The sequence below is a fragment of the Ursus maritimus genome, unplaced genomic scaffold, assembly GCF_017311325.1.
Source record: "Ursus maritimus isolate PB19 unplaced genomic scaffold, ASM1731132v1 scaffold_33, whole genome shotgun sequence".
Lineage (NCBI taxonomy): Eukaryota > Metazoa > Chordata > Mammalia > Carnivora > Ursidae > Ursus > Ursus maritimus.
In genome coordinates, this window is record NW_024425897.1 from 336,362 (window position 1) to 357,110 (window position 20,749).

General features: G+C 59.5%; 2 protein-coding genes across 3 annotated transcripts in view; one reads left to right on the forward strand and one right to left on the reverse strand.

Moving 5' to 3' along the window:
* The window catches only part of RSPH14 (radial spoke head 14 homolog), a 73,979-nt gene that overhangs the window by 23,340 nt on the left and 29,890 nt on the right, over nt 1-20,749 (reverse strand). The gene's annotated exons all lie outside the window — the stretch shown is intronic.
* The window catches only part of GNAZ (G protein subunit alpha z), a 50,792-nt gene that overhangs the window by 12,999 nt on the left and 17,044 nt on the right, over nt 1-20,749 (forward strand). The window contains exon 2 of one of the 2 annotated variants that reach the window (XM_040619481.1): nt 9,076-10,256. In XM_040619481.1, the coding sequence (XP_040475415.1) occupies nt 9,534-10,256 (723 nt within the window). In that variant the 5' untranslated portion in view covers nt 9,076-9,533. The remainder of the gene's footprint in view (nt 1-9,075; nt 10,257-20,749) is intronic. The other variant, XM_040619482.1, reaches the window with a different exon arrangement.

A 20,749-nucleotide genomic window follows, 5' to 3' on the forward strand; every position in this document is an offset into this window, starting at 1 on the left:
GAGCAGAGCCTCCACACCCCAGGCTTGATTTCCAGAGGGCACAGTGATGCTCCTTTGGGGCCCAGTGGTTGATTGATTGACCATTTGGATCTGAGGGTAGAGGGCCTCAGGCCTGGGTGCAGATGCCCACTGAGCCTCGTTCTAGGTCATTTAGTGACAGGAGAAGCGACAGAGGGTGCCCTGATGAACAGACAAATGCAACTGAGCAGAAGAGGAGGCGACAGGTTGGGATGGCGCCTTTTTCTGAGATGACAGACAGCCTCTGAGTCAGGACAGGGATGCAGGGCTAACACTCCAGCCCCACTGCCTCCGCCCCAAGGGTCCCAGCTAGAGGACCCCGGGCTCGGGTTTCCTTATCCTCAGATCATACAAGGTGGCCTGAGGCCACAGCTGTAAGCAACACCCAGCCTCCCCGTGAGGGGGGTAATCCTTTTTCATTTCTCTCTCAATCCCTTTCCTTCAAGGAGAAAATCTCCGTTTGGTGCCAGTGTGACTCTCACACCGTCCAGTGCGCTAATCCCGGTTAACAAACAGTGAGCCCTCCTCCGGCCCTTCCGCAGGTGCGTCCCCAAGAGCAGCAGCGACACCAGCTCATAGCTTAGGTTACTTCTGCCTATGGTGACTCCAGTTTTCCGTTTAAGTAGGAATATGAAGTTCTTTTTAAAGTACATCCATTTTGTACTGTATGGTGACTAACATAATGTAATAAAAAAACATTAAAAAAATAATAAAGTGCAAGTCAATTTAAAGGGAAATGTTGAGGAAGTCACAGCAGGTGGGCAGGCTGCTGCGGGGACAGGAGTCAGAGGGTCCTGTGCAAGCTGAGCTCTGCAGGCTCAGTTCCCCTGCTCCTCAGACCCTAGCTCCTCCCTCAGATGGTCATGCCCATCTCCCGGCTACGTGGTGAGGCCAGCTCAACAGGACACGTGTGTGTGAGGACAGGCAGGCACCCGGGCGGGCTGACCCATGCGTGACAGAGGTGCCGACTGTGTCCCCCACCTTGGCTGTGGGGCACCTTCTCCTCCTGGTGGCCCCAACAGCCCGAGGAAGCACAGTGTGGACTTGGAAAGTGAAGCCAAGCTCTGGCCCTGACTCCACTATACCCAGCTTCCCTGGGACAGACCCTCCCCAGGCCCAGCCCGCAGCTGTCCCTGGTGGTCCAAGGACACAAAGAAACGGCGCCAGGAAGATTCTGTGGGGCGCTGCCAACCAGACCATTAGGGTGACGTGTATGGACGGGGCCAGTGACACTGTAGGGTGCTGGCGGGTGGGTCCAGCGGTGCTGGAAAGGCAGATGGACTAGCTGGGGCCTTGCTGTGTTCAGACTGGGAAGAGGCGAGGAGCTGAAAAGGAAGGGAAGTCTGAACCAGCAGAAGAACCGGTCGGGGAAGGACATCGGCTTATCCGAGATCACACAGGAGCCACCAGGAAGACCCCTGTAGGTCCAGGTTGGGCTCTGGGAAGACCTAAAGAGAGGTGCAGACAAGGAACCTGACGCACGACACTCAGGCAGGAAAGAGGGAGCACAAATGTCGACTGGAAAATAGAACACCAGATTCCAGGACGCCAGGCATGAAAGGGCAGTGGGAAACGCTTCCTTACTAAGAGGGGAGGAAAACCGATAATCAGTGACCGTGCAGGCAGAGGCTTTTCCGGACCTTATGTTTCTAAAATAGAGCCACAGTGGGAGCTGACGCAGGGACAGCGGTTCCGGAGGGCGGGGTGGGGGGGGCCCACTCTCTAAAAGAAGATGGAAATGACATGGGTGGGTTTGGCCCCAGGAGGCCATGGGAACCCCTTCTGACCTGCCAGCCGAGGCCAACCCAAGGCCAGCAGCAGAGGTGTGTGGACCCCAACATGCCTCTCCTCCTGCCCGTGCCTGCAGACCCCGAGACATGGGCCTACTGGGACTTGGGGCAGGACCTTCCCTGCTCTGCCCAGAGTCCCTTCTGTGAGGCAGGGCCTGAGGTCACGGACACCCGGGCTGGGCCTCCAACCTCCTTCCGCTCCAGGTCACCACAGAGCAGCTGCTGGGTGCCAAGGTGGAGCTGGCAGGTGGGAGAGCGGCCGCTGCCAGAGCGGAAGGTGTCTGAGCAAGCTGGGGCGGGGTGTGGGGCCAGGGGCCAGTAGTGCTGAGTCACAGCCCTGCCCAGGCAGGCTGATGCTTGGCCTCCGGGGTGGGGGGCGATGGCCAGGCAGCTGTGGGGAGCGGAGAGGCCAGGACCTCGGACTGATGACCCTCACACTGACGGGGGCTGAGCACTCCAGGGCGCATCAGGCTGGGGCGTGTGTGCGGGAGACTCGGGGCCCGCTGGCGCCCTGGGTATGTGGTCTCACCCTGCCTGCTGGCCCTGAAACCCGGGCTGCCCTCTGCCTCTGGGGTTCTACCCCTGCTCCCCCGACCCCCACCCCACAGCTGGCCATCTGAGTGGCCTCTGCTTGGGCGCCAGACATGACAGTGCCTCTCTCTCCGTTCAATATAGCTGTGGGCCTGCCTCCTCAGTGGAGCCAGACTCCCCTCCCTGCCTCACCCCTTTCTGATGGTCGGGGACTCAGCGTGGAGAAGGCTTTCCTTGGGTAGGGAGGAGTCCACAGAGTGAGGGGCTTGGCTTCTTGTCTCCACCTCCCTCTAAGGAAGTGGGTGCCTGGTGACAAGCAAGCCCCGCCCGCCAAGGCCGGGCCTTCTCCAGCCCTGTAAGCTGATAAGCCGTCTGCTCTCCCTGGAGACCCTCTGGCTTAGCCCGGCTTGGGCAGCAACACCTTGGTGACCTTGGCTCCGGGCTCTCTTTCTCTGGGGGGAGGGCCCAGAAGGGGCTGGTGTCACACAGCCTGGCTCTGCCCTGCTCCGCCCTGGTCCTTGACTCAGCCATGAGCGGGAACAGTAGTGGACACGAGTGTACATGGCCGAAGCTCTGTGCCAGGCCGTTTGGGGCATGCCTGGGGAGAGACTTGGCCTGGCATGGAGGGCATCCAGGGTACAGAGCACCAGAGAGTCGAAAGGCCCCAGAGGGGTGGCAGCCCCGTACTCCCCACCCCCTGGCTCAGGGCTGTTACCTGGCATCTGTGACATGAATGGAGACTTGAGAGGGTCATGTCTGGGGGAAGGGGGCAGTGAGACATGAGGACGGGCTGGGCCTGTCAGGCGGTGAGCAGGGACCAGGGTCGGGGGTGTGGGGGCAGGGCAGGGAAGGTCTTAAAGGGAATAGGAGGAGTGCGTGCTCAAGTCTCTGGCCTTGAGGCTGCAGGCAGTGGAGCAGCTTTTAGTCAAGGGGTCCCTGAATAGGCTCTGGGTTTGGGGATCGCATCCTGCAGCCTTGAGGTACACAGGCAAGTGGGTAGGTGAGTGAGGGAAACCCATGAGGGGCCATGACGGAGCTTATCAAGAGCCGTGGCACACCTGCCACTTCCTCCCAGCGTCCCCTCTCCAAGAATGGCCCCACTCCTAGTCTGCTGGTCAGACCCTGGGGTGCCCTGAACCCTACCGCCGCTCTGTCACCAGGCACTGTCCATCATACAGCATGTGTGTCCCCCGCCCCTAGCCCTTGCCCATGCTGCTGCTGTCGCCCGGATAGCTGCACGCAGGAGCCCGCCCCGTTCTATTCATACATAGGGCACTCCTCGCTCAAACCCTGGCTGGCTTCCAGCTCACTCAGAGCAAAAGCCGGAGCTCTTACAGGGGCGTCCTACTGCCAGCCCCTCACGTTCGACGCCATCTACCCACCTTCCTTCCTGTCCCTCAGACGGGCCAAGCACATTCTCACCTCAGGACCTTTGAACCAGCAGTTCCACTCCCCTCACCACCTGCTCTGTCACCTGTCAGGAAGCAGGCCCTGCCACTTCATAGACCTGCACCCTTCACCGGAGCACCCCTGACCCTACTCGTGGGCAGCTTGGCACCTTCTCCATCACAGTTCATTTGCTGCCTTTGCTCTGATTCTCATCTCCCTCCACCTGTGTAAACTCAGCCATGGGTCTTTGCTTCATCTAGCAGGGCCTGCCCCCCCCAGCCCAGGTGCCAGGCTCAAAGCCCCAGCTCCGCTAGGTGGTAAGGAACCCCTGACTCTCACGCACCTCAGCCCGGCTCCACACTGTGGCGCATACCTCCTCTGCCCCCACATGCAGCTGCACACAGGCTTGTGCACGCACTTGCACGTTCCCGTACAGGTCCGTGGACCTGCACACGGGTGCATACCTAGACCGGTGCATACACACCTATGCCGTCCTGTAAGCAACACATACACTTCTGCATGTGTGCAACCCCAGACACACACACACTCAACCACAGGGTCACAACTACGCACCCTCACAATCGGCGCCTCTGATCGACCCTGCCTCCTCCTCTCACCTGGGACTCTCCTCTCTGTCCAGCCACTCTGACCTTCCTTCACCTCCCCATTCACACCATGGTTCGTCTCTCCCCTCACCCACAGGGCCTTTGCACATGCCCTTCCTCTGCCTGATACACTCTTTCCCTCACCCATTCCTCAGTAATTTCCAGCCAGACCCGGAAGCACTGTGGTGGGGGGACTGTGGGTATCAGGCCCTGGGGACCGGTGAGCAGTTACTGAACGAGGGAACAATGTGGTCGTCCAGCCCTTGGCCCTTTGTCTCTGGGCTGACTGGGGGAGTCCTAGGAGGTAGGAGGTAGGACTGGCAGGAACCTCACATAAAGGCAAAGAAGCTGAGCCTCAGAATGGGACTGTGCTGAGGTCCCATTTGGACCTTGGCAAATACTCTTGTTCTCAGGCCTCCCTTCCTGTATCGGTGCACAGCCCAGTCCCCACCACCAGTTCCAAGGCACTGAGCACTGATACGCCCTGGGACGTGGCCGAGCCCTGCAGAGCTGCAGGGAGAATTCTGAGTGGGCCTTCTGCTTGTTTGGTTCTGGTGATCTGAAAGAAGAGGGTGCCTCTAAGAGAGGGGCCCACCTCGGATATGACTGTTGGTGGCTGCCCCATACGGATGGCAGAAGCTCCTAGACTTGGCCCGATGCGCACGATCGCCTCCTGGCTGTGTTTCCTTCCCCTTCACTCCCACATTGCCTTGCAGCCGCACTGGTCGAGGACCACATGGCCAAACATAAGTCACACCTCCTTGGACTGGGCGGCTTTGGACTGAAGGCTGGTGGGCGAATCTGGGTACCAGCTGGGGGCCATCAGTCAGGATTCCAGTCCACAGAATGGATGATGTGGGCCCCGAGTGCCCCTCCACCAGTGGGGAAAGCCAGGACCAGGCAGGGGGCCTGCCTCTGTCTCTTGTACCACGTGGCCTCCTCACTGTTTTTATTTTTGAGGTAGCTTACCCACAAGACCTTTTTTTGGTGTTAAAATAGACATAATATAAAACTTACTATTTTAACCATTTTTAAGTTTATAGTTCAGTGGTTTTAAACACATTACTAATGCTGTGCATCTGTTTCTATGAAATTTGACGACCCTGAGGACCTCATATACATAGAGTCACGTAGTGTTTGTCCTTCTGTGACTGGCGTCTTTCACTGAGTGGGAAGTCCTCAGGGTTCGTCCCGGTTGTAGCAGGTGTCCTTCCTTTTTACGGCCGAATGATATTCCTCTGTGTGTGCCTTTTACCTGTCCACTCATTGCCAGCCGACGCTGGGGTTGCTTCCACCTCTTAGCTATTGTGGATGCTGCTCTTAGGAACACAGGGGCACAGAAATCTCTCCAAGACCCTGATTTCCATTCTTTTGGGCGGATACCCGAAGTGGAATTTCTGGTCATTCTATTTTTAATTTTTTGAGGAAGAACCACCCTACAGTTTTCCATAGCAGCTGTATTATTTTATATTTCTACCAACAGTGCACAAAGGAGCCAATTTCTGTTTGTTCTTTTCTTGTTGTTGTTGCTGTTGTTTTAAAGTGTCGCGCTCGTGCTTCTAGGAGCGAGGAGGTACCGTACCGTGGTTTCGGTCTGCGTAGCCCCGTCAGTGATGCTGAGCAGCTTGCCATGCTCTTATTGGCCATGTGTTTATCTTCTTCGGAGAAATGTGCGTTCAAGTCCTTCCCCCAGTTTCCAGTCAGGTGGTTTGTTTTGCTGCTGAGGTTTACTGCTCCGTGTATTCCAGATATTAACCCCTTATCCAACATGTGATTTACAGGTATTTGCTTCCAACCTGTAGGTTGCCTTTTTACCTGTTGATAGTGCCTTTTTATGCACAAAATTTTGTAATTTTTATGCAGTCTCTTTTGTTGCCTGTAGCCTTTGGTGTCATTTCCAAGAGATCATTGTCAAATCCAGTGTCACGTAGCTCTTGACCTATGCTTTCTCCTAAGAGTGCTATAGTTTCACGTCTTTGACCCATTTTAAGTGAATTTTTTTTTTTTTTGATGTTTGGTAAGGGCATCACTATTTTTCTAAGAAAACCCCAGCCTGGCAGGAGGGACCAGAGAAAGGAAGGACACAGTGGAGAGAGGCGCAAGCCACAGGTGGGGACAGGGCACCCCACTGGCAGGTGGCAGCCGTGCGTGAGCTGGCCTGTGAAGAACAGGTGGAATTCTGGTACAGGAGCGAAGCGAGGGGCCACCGACGAGCAGCAGCCCCGGGTGACCGAGCTAGCCTCCAGAGGACAGCATGTGCTGAGGCTGGCAGGCTCCCCAGGCCCAAGCTGCAAGGGGAGGGATTGGGTTTGGGAGGGATTTGGGTTTGGGAAGAATCTGGCCGCAGGGCCATCATGTGTGGCACTGGGAGGACGCGGCCGATGCTTGGTCCGTTTGGGTGCAGCTCTGCATGGAGGCAGGGGACTGGCCTGCACGACCCCAAGCCGTGTCACCTGGCTGGGCTAGACCATGTCCCAAGAGTGGGGTCACTGCAGGGTGCTCGAGACATGGAGACTTGGTGCCTGGTTGCTCCTTCAGGAGGGAGGGCACTGGCAGGGAGGGCCCCAGGTGCCCTGGGTGGCTGCTGGGGACTTTGGACTCCTTTCTACACCTGAAGGGCCGCCGGGTCATCAGCAGGGCCAAGGAAGCAGCCACGGGGTCCCTGTTCCACACTCTCACAGTCCAGGGTGGAGAGAGGCAAGCCTGGGGTGGCATGAGAGACAGGGTGTTGTTAGTGCTCTGACACCCGTTTACAAACCTCTCTTATAACAAAAGTCCATTCAAGAAGATACAGGAAATACGGTAAAATGCAAAGAAGAAGAAGAAAAACCCTTATAATCCCACAGCCCAGAACTCACTGCTGCTTGAATTCCTTCCCTGACCTCTGCTCGCACAGTGGGTACACGGCCTGCGTGTCCCCCACCCGCAGTCCAATGGGACTATGGGGAAACGGCGAAGTTCCTCAGCCTCCTCACGCCTGAGTCTTTCCCTTCCTCTCTGCCACCAGTGCTCATTGAGTGCCCATGGTGTGCAGGGTACTGCATGGCTCCCAGGCCCCCAGGGGATGGGGACTTAGCACACGGGCTGTGCTTGGTTCTAAGGGACACTCACAGGTGATGAGGACAGTGGGGTACTGGCTGCCCCTGGCTGGGTTCCAGGCCCTGCACTGAACACTCTGCCTCGAACAGATGCTTGTGACCAGTGAGGGACAGGCTCTGTGACGTGGAGTCCAGTGCCCAGGCCACACAGCTGGGATGAGACTCATCATCCTGGAAGCACTGGGGGCACATGAAGTTTTGACCAAAGGGGGAGAGGCGGCATGAGAGGTGCTTGCAGGGCCCCTGGCTGTGGAGGCAGGTGGGTCCAGGGAGAGAACAGGCCTCAGGGCCTGCTTCAGAGCAGAATTCCTGGGCCTAGCAGGCACAGAGGCCAGCTGGGAACATGGACGGGTGGGGAGACAAGATGAGGCCCTTGGCTCTCGGGGTCTGTTGGCCTTGGGTCCTTCCCATCCAGGGCCTGCCACGAGGGGGGTGGGGGCATTAGAGGGGTGAACGCTGGCCGTGGCAGAATGAGGAGGCTGCCGGGGACACCCAGGCCAGGACAGAGGTTGGAGGAAGGAGGCAAGAGTTGTGTAGGGCAGGCTGCCAGGTGGGGGCAGAGCCTGAGCTCTGGGTCTGCCCTGGTGGGGAGGGTCCTGGCTCAGCTGCTCATAGGTCATTGGGGGAGGCCTGGGAAGAGCTTGTAGGCATCCTGGGTCAGCGGGTGGCTGGCTGAGAGCTGGGCACTGAGGTGCTGACGCCCTGCCCAGGGTGTGAGCGTAGCTGTTCCTTACCAACCATCAGGGTGGGAGTAGGGACATGAAAGACACGGCCTGGGACCACGGAGCGTGTGGACAGCTCCCTTGCCTTGTGTTGGACTCGGCAACTCCCAGTGCCCTCAGATATACTCTGGCCTGGCTTGCCTTCCACACCTGGTTCCTGCCCTGCATCCCCCAGCCCACCCAGCCCATTTCCCGCCCCCTCCCCCGCCTCACCCACCAGGAGCCAGGCTGCTGTCCATCCCGTGGTGCTCCCAGCCTGGGGCCTCTCTCTGCCTAGCTCTGTTCCCTATCTGTCTGCTTAATGCCAGGCCTGGCCAGCCTCCTCCTGGTGAATGTCCTGCCCTGAGAGAGAGCAGGAGTGACCCAGCTCCCATGAGAGGTGGTGAGGGGGGATCACCCATTTACCCTGGCATGGGACCCCACCATAAACTAAGGAGGAGCCAAGCCCCGTTGATGCTGTGGCACAGGTGGGTAAAGCCCCGGCAGGTACAGGAGATAGTGAGGGAGGTGGGAAGAGGACATCACAACAAGACCACCGTATTGAATCCTAATGACCACCAGACCCAGAGACTCAGGCTCTGGGAGGGTGAGGTTGGCTGGGTCCAGTGGGCAGGGAGGGGCGGCAGGGCCCCGGACTCACTCCCTCACTCCAAAAACCCTAAGGCTAAAGTCCTAGTATGGCTCTGGGCACGCTTTCCTCAAGCACCAGGCTTCAAGCACACTGGCTTGCAGGAGGGGTGCGGGGCGGAGCTCCCAGGCACGTTTGTTTTGCCGTGGATTTGGGCACAATTCAGCAGAGTTCTGAGGAAGGGAGGGGCTTTGATTCACTGTTCCCCAGGCTGCTTCCCGATGGGATCTGAGGCATCCCTTTCCTACCCGGCCTACAGTGGGAGGGGGCTCATCCTCTTCTCTGTGTTGGCAGGTGAAGGGCAGACGCCCAAGGCAGGGGGGCTGCACGGAGCGCCCGCGGCACCGGGGGTTGGCCTTCCAGCCGCACTTAGCAGCACCGCCACGGCAACCGGCAGCCAGACGGCAGCAGCCTAGGCAGACGCTAGAGTACAGCTTCCCACCGTCGGGAGGACAGGGAATGACGGCGGCATATCGGGCCCCACAGTGGCCTGGGCAGGTGGAGTGTCACTAGAGGGAGGGCTCAGCCACCTCCTCGTGACAGGCGATCACCATGCCAGCTGGAGAAGAGGTGTTGGGGCAGGGGCTGCAGCGTGGCATGGCCTCACCCCCCCACCCGCGCTGAGCACTTAGAGGGCAGCGGGGCTCCGTCTGCCGGGCACCCCTGGCCCGCGTCTGAGCGTCCCCTGCTCGTGGCCACAGGAAGAAGCGCCCCGTCTCGTGCTCTGCATCTGGGCCCGCCGCTGCCGGACCATGGGATGTCGGCAAAGCTCAGAGGAGAAAGAGGCGGCGCGGCGGTCCCGGAGAATTGACCGCCATCTGCGCTCAGAGAGCCAGCGGCAGCGCCGCGAGATCAAGCTGCTCCTGCTGGGCACCAGCAACTCGGGCAAGAGCACCATCGTGAAGCAGATGAAGATCATCCACAGCGGGGGCTTCAACCTGGAGGCCTGCAAGGAGTACAAGCCCCTCATCATCTACAACGCCATTGACTCGCTGACCCGCATCATCCGCGCCCTGGCCGCCCTCAAGATCGACTTCCACAACCCGGACCGCGCCTACGACGCTGTCCAGCTCTTCGCGCTGACGGGCCCTGCGGAGAGCAAGGGCGAGATCACCCCCGAGCTGCTGGGCGTCATGCGGCGGCTGTGGGCCGACCCCGGGGCGCAGGCCTGCTTCGGCCGCTCCAGTGAGTACCACCTGGAGGACAACGCGGCCTATTACCTGAATGACCTGGAGCGCATTGCCGCGCCCGACTACATCCCCACTGTCGAGGACATTCTGCGCTCCCGGGACATGACCACGGGCATAGTGGAGAACAAGTTCACCTTCAAGGAGCTCACGTTCAAGATGGTGGATGTGGGCGGGCAGAGGTCGGAGCGCAAAAAATGGATCCACTGTTTCGAGGGTGTCACAGCCATCATCTTCTGTGTGGAGCTTAGTGGCTACGACCTGAAACTCTACGAGGACAACCAGACGGTGAGTGTGCCGGGCTTTTGCTCTGCTTGTTTCCGCCACCACTGGCTCCTGGGAAGTGGGTGGGCTTGAGGGTATGGGCCAGGTAAGAGAGGCTGCAGTCAAAGGGGAGCCGTGGGGGCTCCAGTGAGGTGCTGTCCTGGGAGCATGGTGTGGAGCGTGGTGGCTATTGTGGGCACTCTAGCGCCTGCTGTTAGCTCTCTTGGTGGCCACTCTAGCATGGACAGGTCCCACTCTGACCTCAGTGCCCTGACAGGCCCTCAGGGGGCCTGTGGCTTTCATTAGGTTTTCAAGGAAGTCCAGCCTCTTGGAGGAGGGTGGTCATGGAGACAGCAAGCAGGGCTCCCCTCATCTGCCCTGTGTGCATCCAGGTGTCTCTCCAGAGCTGTGCCAGGCAGTGATGGTGTAAGGGGCCTGGGCTGAGGACACCGCATCCATGGGGCAGGGTCTGCCTGGCTCCCCACACTGTGTGGTTTCTAGGGGTTCTAGCTCTTCTTCTTCTTCTGCCTGTACCCACTCCAGTGCCATGTGTGGTTCTAGGCAGAGGGAACATCCCAGCCGATGGGCAAGGTCAGGCTCTTTGATGAGGCATTGCTGTGAGCAGAGGGCTTGGGGCTGACCAGGCCATGATGCAGGGCCAGGGTCAGGTGCCCAGGTGAGGCCCCAGGACAGTCCCAGAACAGGTCCGCCAGCCACAAAGCGCTCCCTTGGTCAGCTCTCCGGGCTTCTGTCTCTGCTGTATCCTGAGGCTGGTGATAGCCTGTGCTCTGAGGCCTTCCCGGGGCCTAGATCTTGGGGCTGCTTCGTCTGTCATCTCCAGGTCAAGCATGGCAAGTTCTTCAGTGCCGGGCCGGGCTCCCAGACCGTCTTTTGGCAGGCTCTGTCAGCCAAGCCTGTGCTCACAGGTATAGCAGGACTTGGGAGGCAGGATGCCTGGGTCCTGAGTTGGTCCCGTGTCTCATGGAGGGATTTGGCTATCATCTCTGCTCTCTGAGCCTGTCAACTCGGAGGTGGCCCAAGTGTCCTCAAAGATGGGCCCAAGGCCAGGCTTTCTCCTGCCCACGGTCCCACCGGCTCCGCCTCGCCCATCCCCCACCTCCTCACTGCCTCTTCTCTGCTCTGGCCTTCATGGGCTTGTTTCACTCACACACTCTGCTGTCTCCAGCCTTAAGTGCATGACCCCCTGTCTTTGCCTGTCCCCATCCTTCAGGTCTCCCCTCAGGTGTCTCCTCCTTGAAAGGCCTTCCCTGACCCAGCGCCAGCATACCCCTCTATTGCAGCCTGTCATTACAGATGGGTCCCCACTTGTGTGCTAGTGAATAGCTGCCCACTTGGGCTGGGTGGACATACTGCTGGACAGGCAGCCCCAGGCAGGCCCTCACATCTCTAGCCTACTCCCGGCCCTGTCCCTGGGGGGCACGCAGCTGGCAGCCCTGGGCAGGGATGGCAACCCCTGGCCTGGCTAGGGGGGTAGGGGTGGTTTCTGGAAGTCCTGTATTTGCCCCCTGGAGGCAGCCAGGCTCTGGAGCTGCTCAGGACATTTTCTAAAGGGAGGGGCTGGCAGCCAGGCCTGCACCCCACCGTGGCTGCCACCCTGGTCTCAGCAGGCCTGGGGAGGTGGTTGTTCCCCAGAAAAGGAAATTCTTCATGAGAAACTCAAGCGAGGCTGGAAATTCACTGGATTCCAAATAGTTGTGACCTTTCATGCTCTACCAGCAATATCTCAGGATGGAAAACAAACAGGCTGCCGAGGAAAGACAATAGCCCCCGTGGTTCCTCCAGCCGGCTGGCCGCCGTGGTGGGCTGGCCGCCCAGGGGAGAGCCGGGCCAGGCGGAGAGCAGAGCCTGCCTCTGCCTGTGCCTGCAGGCAGCTCCCGTCACCACCGCTAGCCTGTCTCTTCTGCACCCCTGCCCTCCTCCGCCCCGCCCAAGGCTAATGCATCCATTGGGGACGGGACAGGGCTGCCCCCCTGTGCCTTATTTTCAAGGGCCCTCAACTGTCCCTGGGCCCCAGCAAAGGCAAGGCAGCCAAGAACCAGCCATGCTTGATTTTTGTAGAAGCCAAGGGAACCTGGGGGCCCAGTGCCAGGCTCTGGACATGGCTCCTCAGAGCTCTTCTCTCCAGCTCGGCTCTTGAGGCCTTGTCTTCTCTCTGACAGCGGGCTGGCAGAGCCCCCCGCCCCCATGCCTGGCAAACGAGCCACAGCCACCACCACTACCTCCCTCCACCCCCCGCCTGCTGGCATCTGCGTCAGCACGTTGCCAAGGGTAACGTCAGGATCTCTAGGCTCCTGGGCGTGGAGGGCTGCGGAGGGCTGCAGAGGGCTGCAGCGAGCTCAGGGCAGCACCTGGGCAGGGGGAGGCAGATTCCAGGGTGTCCGTAGACCATGGCAATGAGTAGAGGCAAGGAGCCACGCCCAGCCTTCATAAGATTCCCCGCCCTGATCCTGGAAGGATTTAACGGGCCCCCTGCCTGGGGCCCTGTCCCCCTATACAGCCCTGGCAGGCGCCTGGGGGCTCCAGAGTCTGGTGGGCCTCTACCATCCCCACACAGGGCCCCCTCGGAGAGCACAGGAGGCCAGACCACAGCCCAGGGATGTGTCACCTGACTGATCCTGTGGGGTGGCGGCAGCTGTGCCTATTGTCCCAGTCACGGGTGGGGGGACAGGTGGGGGTGCCCAGGCTTAAGACAAGTCATGGTCCCTCCCTGAGCCACACCTACTGCCTGGGGCCAAGCCGGGGCTCCCTGCCTCTGGCCCGCCTTTTGTGAGAACAACACTTCCTGGCAGCTCTGCCTTCCTTCTGGGCCTGTCCCGTGGCCTCTTCCAAGAGTAAAGAAAGATAGGGCTTTAAACTCAGAGACTCAACCACAGCCCCACTCGGGCACAGAGGCGTGCTGGCTAGCCACCCATCCCGCTGTGACAGCCCCGACAGGCTGTGTGCCCAAGGCCCCGCCTCAGGCGCCTCACTCGGCTGCCATGGCAGGGGCTCGGGCCCCTCCCCTTTAGCGTCCCACCAGGTGGGGCCCCAACACCCTGCTGGGAACCTTGGGAAGGCATGGGGGATGGGCACTTGCCCCCCAACCTCTGCCCCTGCAGATCTGCTAGTGGACTCTGGAGCTTACTAGTTGCCCATTTTCCAGTGGAGCTGTTGGTGTTTCCGGCCCTGTAGAGGGCCTGTTGTGCACCTGTTGTGCACCTGCTGTGTACCCGCTCTGCAGAGGCAAAGCCTGGACTAGAGGCCAGATGCTGAGGTGAACCCAAGTTTCCCGACGGCACAGGGAGCCATTGCCGGGGCGGGGGGGCACACACCTAGCACGGTTGTGGTGTCATTTCTACAAACCTCATGCTGTCTGGGGACACCTGCCCCCTCCTTCAGAACCTGGCAGGGAGCAGTTCCCAGGGGTGTCCCCTGCTTTGCTTTCATGCAGGATCAACTGTGGCCACAGCGAGGTGTGGTCTAGGCCACAGCAAGGCTCAGTGGGGGAGGCCTGGTCCCCACTGCTTATCCAACAGATACCTGGCTGACATGTGTTGAGGAGGGTCCCTGGGGTAATGGGTAGGACACAAGGACATGCCCTTTGGGGGGTCAAGTTCTGCAGGTGGCAGGTGCAACGTAACCAGACTGCAGACTGTCGTTGTCACCTCTGCCCAGCCCTGGTCAATGGCCCCCCTCATCCTGGGACCCTCAGCTCCCAGGGGAGCTGAACTCCAGACAGGTCCCAGCCCCACCACAGCATGAGGCCAGGCGCAAAGCCCCGTCATCCACCCAGTCTCTATGGCATGTGCTGTGGGCACAGGGCTGGCACACAGTGGTGCTTAGTGGACCGGACTGGGCGGGAAGCATGCAGGCTGGGGAAGAGCCAGAGGTTAGGGCCCTGCCTTCTGGGTGCGCAGCTGCTGGGACACTCAGCCCTTCTGGGGAGCCCCCGAAAGTTCTGGGCCCTAAGGTGGGGAGCGCATGTGCAGTGTGCCCCAGAGGAGGGGGCCACTCAAGGCTGTCCTACAAACTGAGTACCCACTCCCTAGCACTGCTTTGTCATTCAGCCCTAAAGGGAACTTGTTTTAGTGCTTTAAAAATCACGTGGTGTCATGAAATGGCATGTTGAAGGTGATGCATTGGATTGCAGTAAGACAGGCTTTCACCGATGGTTAGTAGAGCTGGTGATCACAGAGCTGGGCCAAAGGAGGTAATTAGAACGGGCAACAGCCAGATGTGGGTGATACCCCAGCTTAGATTTGGAAGGGCTCTCACATGTCCTTTAGTGTCCTGACCAGCCACCTTTGCAAATGGGGAAACTGGGGTCTAGAGATCATGTATCATGTGTCCCAGGGCTGAGTCTGGCTCTTAGGAGATGGGGAGTTGGCACTGCTCCCTCAGGGACTCCAGGGGACTCTGGAATCCCCACATCCTGTAGGTACAGGGGTGCTCCAGGGAGAGCCTTGGGGCGTGGACTGCTTTCTCCCTTGGGCTCAGGAGACCTGAGTGGCTCTCAGGGTTGGCACTCCGCCCACCCCATCAGTGACAGGACCACAGGCAGCCTGAGCAGAGTACATCCCACTCTGCCTCCTGCCCTGACCCAGTCGAGGACATAGATCCAGGAATTGTGCCATGGGGACTTGGGACCGTGCCAGGAAGGCGTGCCATCGACCTGCATGGAGGCCACCGGCCTTCCCCACCCCGCACCCCCACCCCCAGCACAGGTCTCCCTGAAACTGTCCTTCTGATCTCACGATGTGATGAGGGCCACATCCAATTTGTTTCAGCCTCCGCAAATCATGGATGACCCTGGGACATCAGAGACCTCCTAGACCAGAGCCAGGAAGCAGGGCCTGGCTGGCAGAGGGGCCTGGGTTCCTTGGAGTGGACAGTCCCAGGCACAGATCTGAGCTGCTCTGTAGAGGCAAAGGCACTAAGAGGGCCAGGCCAAGACGGTGCCTCCTGCGGCAGGTACAGGCGGGCACGGGGCTCAGCTCGCCATACACTCTGCCCGGCGGCATCCCCTTTACAGCTTAGACCAACTCTTTCTCTCTGCGGTTGGTTGCAAGGGGGACGGGCACACATGCATGCACAACTGGACTGCTGTCGGTACTTGTGAACAGTGCCCCCCCCCCCGCGCCTCCCTATGGGCTCCTCAGGCCCTGGGCCCATCCAAGGTCCCTTGCTCTGTGGCCCAGCCCTTATCCTAGCCCTAACAGAGTGAGGGCCACCCGGTTCTCACTTCAGCAGACCCTGGCTGTGAGCCCATGGCCCCCATTCAGTGAATGGCCAGTGGCGATGGGTATTCACTCCCCCAGGGCCCTGGGCTTCATGTGAGTCCCCACGGGGTGTCGGATCCAGCCTGTGATGGGCAAGGGCAGAGTGGAGGGAGGGTAGAGAAGGCAGCAGCCATCAGCCATCACTCCCCCACAGCACAGCCTGATGCCTAGATGTGGCCCCTAGCACTTGCCAAGTGATTTTTCAGCTCCTTCCCTCTGTTCCCAGGGAGACGTGCAGCCAGTGAGGCCATTGTCAGTAGCAGTTTCCTCCGTTCCGCCTTCCCTGTTGCACTGGAAGCTTCCAAGGGCTCCCATTTCCTGTCTACCTCTGTGCTTGACTTCTTGCCCTAAGTAAGAGCTCTGTCAGATGTCTGCCAAACAGAAGGACAAGGCTGGGCCTGGGCTTGGGCCCACCTGCCGCTCAGTATGACCAGCCCCGCCGTCCCTGCTCCACACTGCACAGTGGAGCTTCGAGATGCTAACACTGCCTTTTCGTTTATCCCTGCCTCCTCATCCTTGTGGACCCAGTGCTGCTCTGAGCATCTCAGCCACCCTTCCGGGCGGTCACCTCCTACTATGTCACTAGATCCCCCCCAGGCACAGGGTGTCACTAAGCACAGCTGGGACGCCATCCCTATCGCTCGCCTCTTCCACCTTGACAGACTTTGCCACGGACTTTGGCAGAATCTGCACAGGGACATCCACGGTGTTCCTCGGATCTCTGAGCCTGGTGGCCCTCCCCAAACAGGAAGTCAAGCAGCTTGGGCTCTCGTGTGGGCCTCCCTCAGAGACAAGCTGGGCTCAGCCTCTTGCCCTAGTGCTGACGAGCCTTGAGGGAGGGGAGCAAGCAGGCGCTCTCTGCCCTGTGCTGGCAGAGCCGGCCCCCCACCCGCCGAAGGGGGCATCTGAAGCCAGGTTAGCGGCGGCAGAGCCTCCCTCTCCGCGTGCCAGCCCGCCAGAGAGCTAGAGCTGGCCGGTACCAGCTCACAAGTGCCAGTTTGTCCATTTTTAGGAACTTTGCGAGCTGTTTGACATCATGTTGGGGGCTTAAAATCATCCAGGAATCACCACAGAAATTGGCAGATGCTACAATGAGCCCTTTCTGGGCCGGTTGTTAAACATTCAGCAACCTGCTGCAGCCAGTGACCCCGAACCCTGGCCGGGAGGACCTGCGCCAGGGCAGGCTCACTGAGAGGTGAACTACAGCGCTCGCCGTCTACATCTTTCTGGAGAGCTGGGCAGTGTCCCTCTTTCTCAGACTCAGCAGTCCCTGCCTGGCCCTGTGACCACAGGTGTTATTTCTGTTCACATTCATCCCATCTGAGAACAGTAATTTGCCAGAGACACGCTCTAACCCCCTCCCACTCTCCCCAGGCAGATTTACGAGAAGCCTTTCTGTGCAGAGAAGCAGACTCGGAGCTGGGTAGCTTTGCTTTCCCTCTGTCAGCACGTTAGCAGACTCACATGAGCCCATCTGCTCAAGCTCAAGCCCGTCCTGTGTTCTTCTCCATCCGAGAGGACAAGCCCTTGGGATACTCATCAGGAAGCATTTCTTACACACCTCCTGTGTGTAGCACGCTCCCCGTCTAGGCACAGAAATGATTCTGTCCCTTCCTCCCGTGAGGTCAGATGAGATTGGCATCACGCAGCCCCTGAAGGGCTGGGGTGGCTCTGCTAGCACCCATTTCCATTGGCCCTGTGCTCACTGTGGCCGGCTTCAAGGCACCCCTGTGAAGCAGCTGAGTTTAGAGAAGCCAGGAGGGCATGCTCTGCCCCAGAGACCAGCTTGCCGGAGAGAAGGTGGGCCCAGGCATCAGGGACCCGTGTGCATTAGGATGAAGGTGGGAGTATTGATCTGTACTCAACATGGACCTTGCAGAATCCAGCCTGGCTGTAGGATCGGGGCAAGGTTCCGGGTGCTGTATCCCATCCTCAGCAGTCTGGGGTGGACATCAGTGCCCGCACACCCTGGGATGGTGGAACCGGGGTTTGCTGGGGCAGCTGCGTCTCGTACCATCTGTGCACTTCCCCCTCTGCCACCTGATTGCTCTAGAGGATGCCCCTTCCACCGACACAGAACTTCTCCATCCTGTGCTTACCAGGAGCTTCACGGCAGAACTTGCCAGCCTGCATCCCACTCGGCCACCCAGCCAGTGGGATAATTAATTTCCCCAGCACATGTGTTCTGGTCCTTACGCACACATCAGAACAGCTCTGGGTTTTAAGACACAGATTATTATTGTTTTAAGAGATTTCTAGAATCCGAGAACTGAAAAACAACTTGTCCACTTACCAAGAACAGACTGGAGGGAGGAAACTAAGAGCAGTGGGGGCCAAGCTGACTTTGGGACCCTCAGTAACTGGCATAGATGGGGACATTGGAGGTCTGCCATCCAGGGGAGTCCCACAACTGCCCTGAACAACACCAGAAATGCTCCTGTGCTAACAGGTTGCGGGTGGGACCCCTCTTTGTCCATCTGTAGGGCCCCCGAGGCCCCACTGGCTCTGATGGTCTAGAGGTTCTGGGGAGATTAGAGGAACAGTCGGCTGGGGGGAAAGACGGGGCCGTGGGTATCTGAGGGGGACACTGAGGATGGAGCGAAAGGCACCCCTACTCCCTGTGCCTGGCTCCCGACGGGACACATGTCCTCAGACCCAGAGGGCAAGCTCTGGCTGGCCTGGGAGCCCAGGCTGCGGCTCACCCTCATCCTGCCTTCCTCACCCCCAGCTGGCATCTCCCGGGCTCGTGCACTTTCTCTAATTTCATTAATAAAACCACAGTCAGCCAAAGGTCTGGGGCTGACTGAGGCAAACTTTAGTTCTTGGATGGCTTCCCACCCCTGGGCCAGCAAGAAAGGCACTAAGGGGAGACTTCTACTCTGTGGCTCTTTATTCAGTATCCGTCGGGCTCCCAGGCATACCCCCTGTGGCTCCTCTTTTAGTCTTGTCTGCCCAAGGACGGGACCCCAAGAGATGAGTGGGAGAAGTACCTGGCCACACGTGGCCCCCGGTCCTGCACAGCCTCCGCTTGGATGATCGGATCCAGTCTTGACTTCCTCATCTGTAAAGTGGAACAGTCCCGCAGCTCAAGGACAAGACATAGTTTGGATGCTCCCTGCCTTTACCTGTTGTCGTGCCTGGTGCCCGCAGAGCCTGGAACTGTGGGGCTCGTGCTCTGATGGAAGCAAGTACAGGTGTTGGAGCTTAGACCCGGGGCAGCTCAGCAGGACAGTGAGCCTCTCCCAGCCCCCATGGCCTCACCTGTGACCCTGCCTGGTGTGGGTGACAGGGAAGGTGGAATGTGACTTGGCACAGGCCTGTGAGGAACACGGTACCCTCTTGCCATTTCATTTTCCTCTCACAAGGACAGCCATGAGCTCCCCCTGCACTAGCACGTGGGCTGAGCCTGCACACAGCTGAGGTCCCCCAAGGCCAAGGTCAGCCCACCGCAGAGCAGCCTGGGGCCCTACGTGGCCTGAGCTGAGACCGATTCCCCAGGGTGGTCTGCTCCCCGGGGAGCCTGTTGATAGCCATCCTGCCCACCTCCCCCCTCAGTCGCACACATGCCTCCCAGGGCCAGGCTGCAAGGGCCCCGCAGGATATGACATGACATCACAGGGGTGAGGACAGTGCTGGACAGGCCTGTCACGGTCTGCTTTGACCCTCAGACACTCTGGCTTTTTGTAGCCCGGCTGACCAGGAGACCTGGCAGAGGGCTCTCAGAGCAAAGGCCCTGGGGCACTGCCAGACCTGTGCCAGGACATGCTTCCCCCGGGGGCATCCCAGTCCCGCAGCTACAGCAGTGCGAGGAGGGCAGGAGGTCTCTTCTGGTCAGCAGGGAACCTGTGGAGGTTGGAGGCCTGATGACCCCCAGGGCAGTTGCAGTGTGTGAGTCCAGCCTGCGGGCAGTGAGGCTGTGGCCATGCCAGTGATGAGCCGGCCTCTGGCACACCCTTCCCCCAAATCTTGTCCCTGCTCCCACCCAGCACTTTGTCTGCAGGCATAGTTGCTGGGGCTCTGTAGCGCCACACCCCAGACTGCCCTGCCCTCCTGTGGCCTGGCCTGGGCATCCCCTGAGCCACCCCATGCTCTCCCCCAACACTGCCTGTCTGGAACGATGTGCTGGCACAGCCCCAGTGAAGCAGGTGGGGACAGGAAGAGGTGGTCAAGGGGTTTGGGGGTAACTCCTGAGCTACACGTCCTGAAGACCAAGGCTGTCTCCCCAGTGAAGACGAGGGCTTGAGGCCAGAAATGGGGCCCTTCCCACTTTGTCTCACCTCCTTGCCTTATGAACAGGCTGAGAGGCTTGGACAGAGCTGGCCAGAGCGAGCACCAGGAGAGCTCTGTCTGCTGCTGGGAACCTAGCAAGGTATGGGGTGTGTCAATGACAGTAACAGCATCTTGGGCAGGGTAAAGCCAGCAGCCACCGCCTTGGGCAAATGCAGTGACGGGCACTGGGCCAGCAACAGCCATTCCCAGGCTGGAGGCCCCTGTCATGGCAGTGCCTGGGATCCATGGAGGGTCCCACGGCCTGCAGAATCCTCTAAATCACGTCCCCATTGTGTGGCTGTACCAGCACACACGTGGGCAGCCCTTCCTTGGGAGAGGCTCTGCCTCTGATCAGATTCTCACCGGAGCTGACACCCCAGAAGATCGCTCTAGCCCCCTTCACCCCCTGCAGATGGAGAAGCCAAGGTCAGGGCAGTAATACCCCACAGGCAGAGGTTCCCCATTAAGATATCTCTGCCGCACCCCTGCCCCCACCCTGTCCCCAGCTTCCCATGTCCCTGCAGGAACTGGCTGCCAAGTGCTTCAGCAGCCTTTGCTCCTGGAGGTGTGGCCCGGGGCTATGCCCAGGAGTACAGGAGCACGCTCCTTGCTGAACAGGGTCAGGCAAGGGGGTTAGGCTAGTGGGTTCCAGGAGGTTCCCTGGAGCTGAAAATACCCAGAGATTTTGCACTGCAGCTTCCTCCCTTGGTGACAGTGATGGTCTGCAAGCCCCGGCCGGGCCAGGCCTGTGATCTGTGTTGCCAGCTTCCAGTCCGCACGCACCTGCGTCCTGCTGTTTGCTAATTTCCCGTCAGTGACTGACAGCAGGGGGACTTGGATCAAGCTGGCAAGATTTAACACAAAAACAAATAGGAAACAGTTCTCATTTCAGCCGAAGCAAAAATGGATCTGGGCTCTGAAAGAAGCATTCCTCCCTCCCTGAGGCAGCGGGGGGGGGGGGGGGGGGGG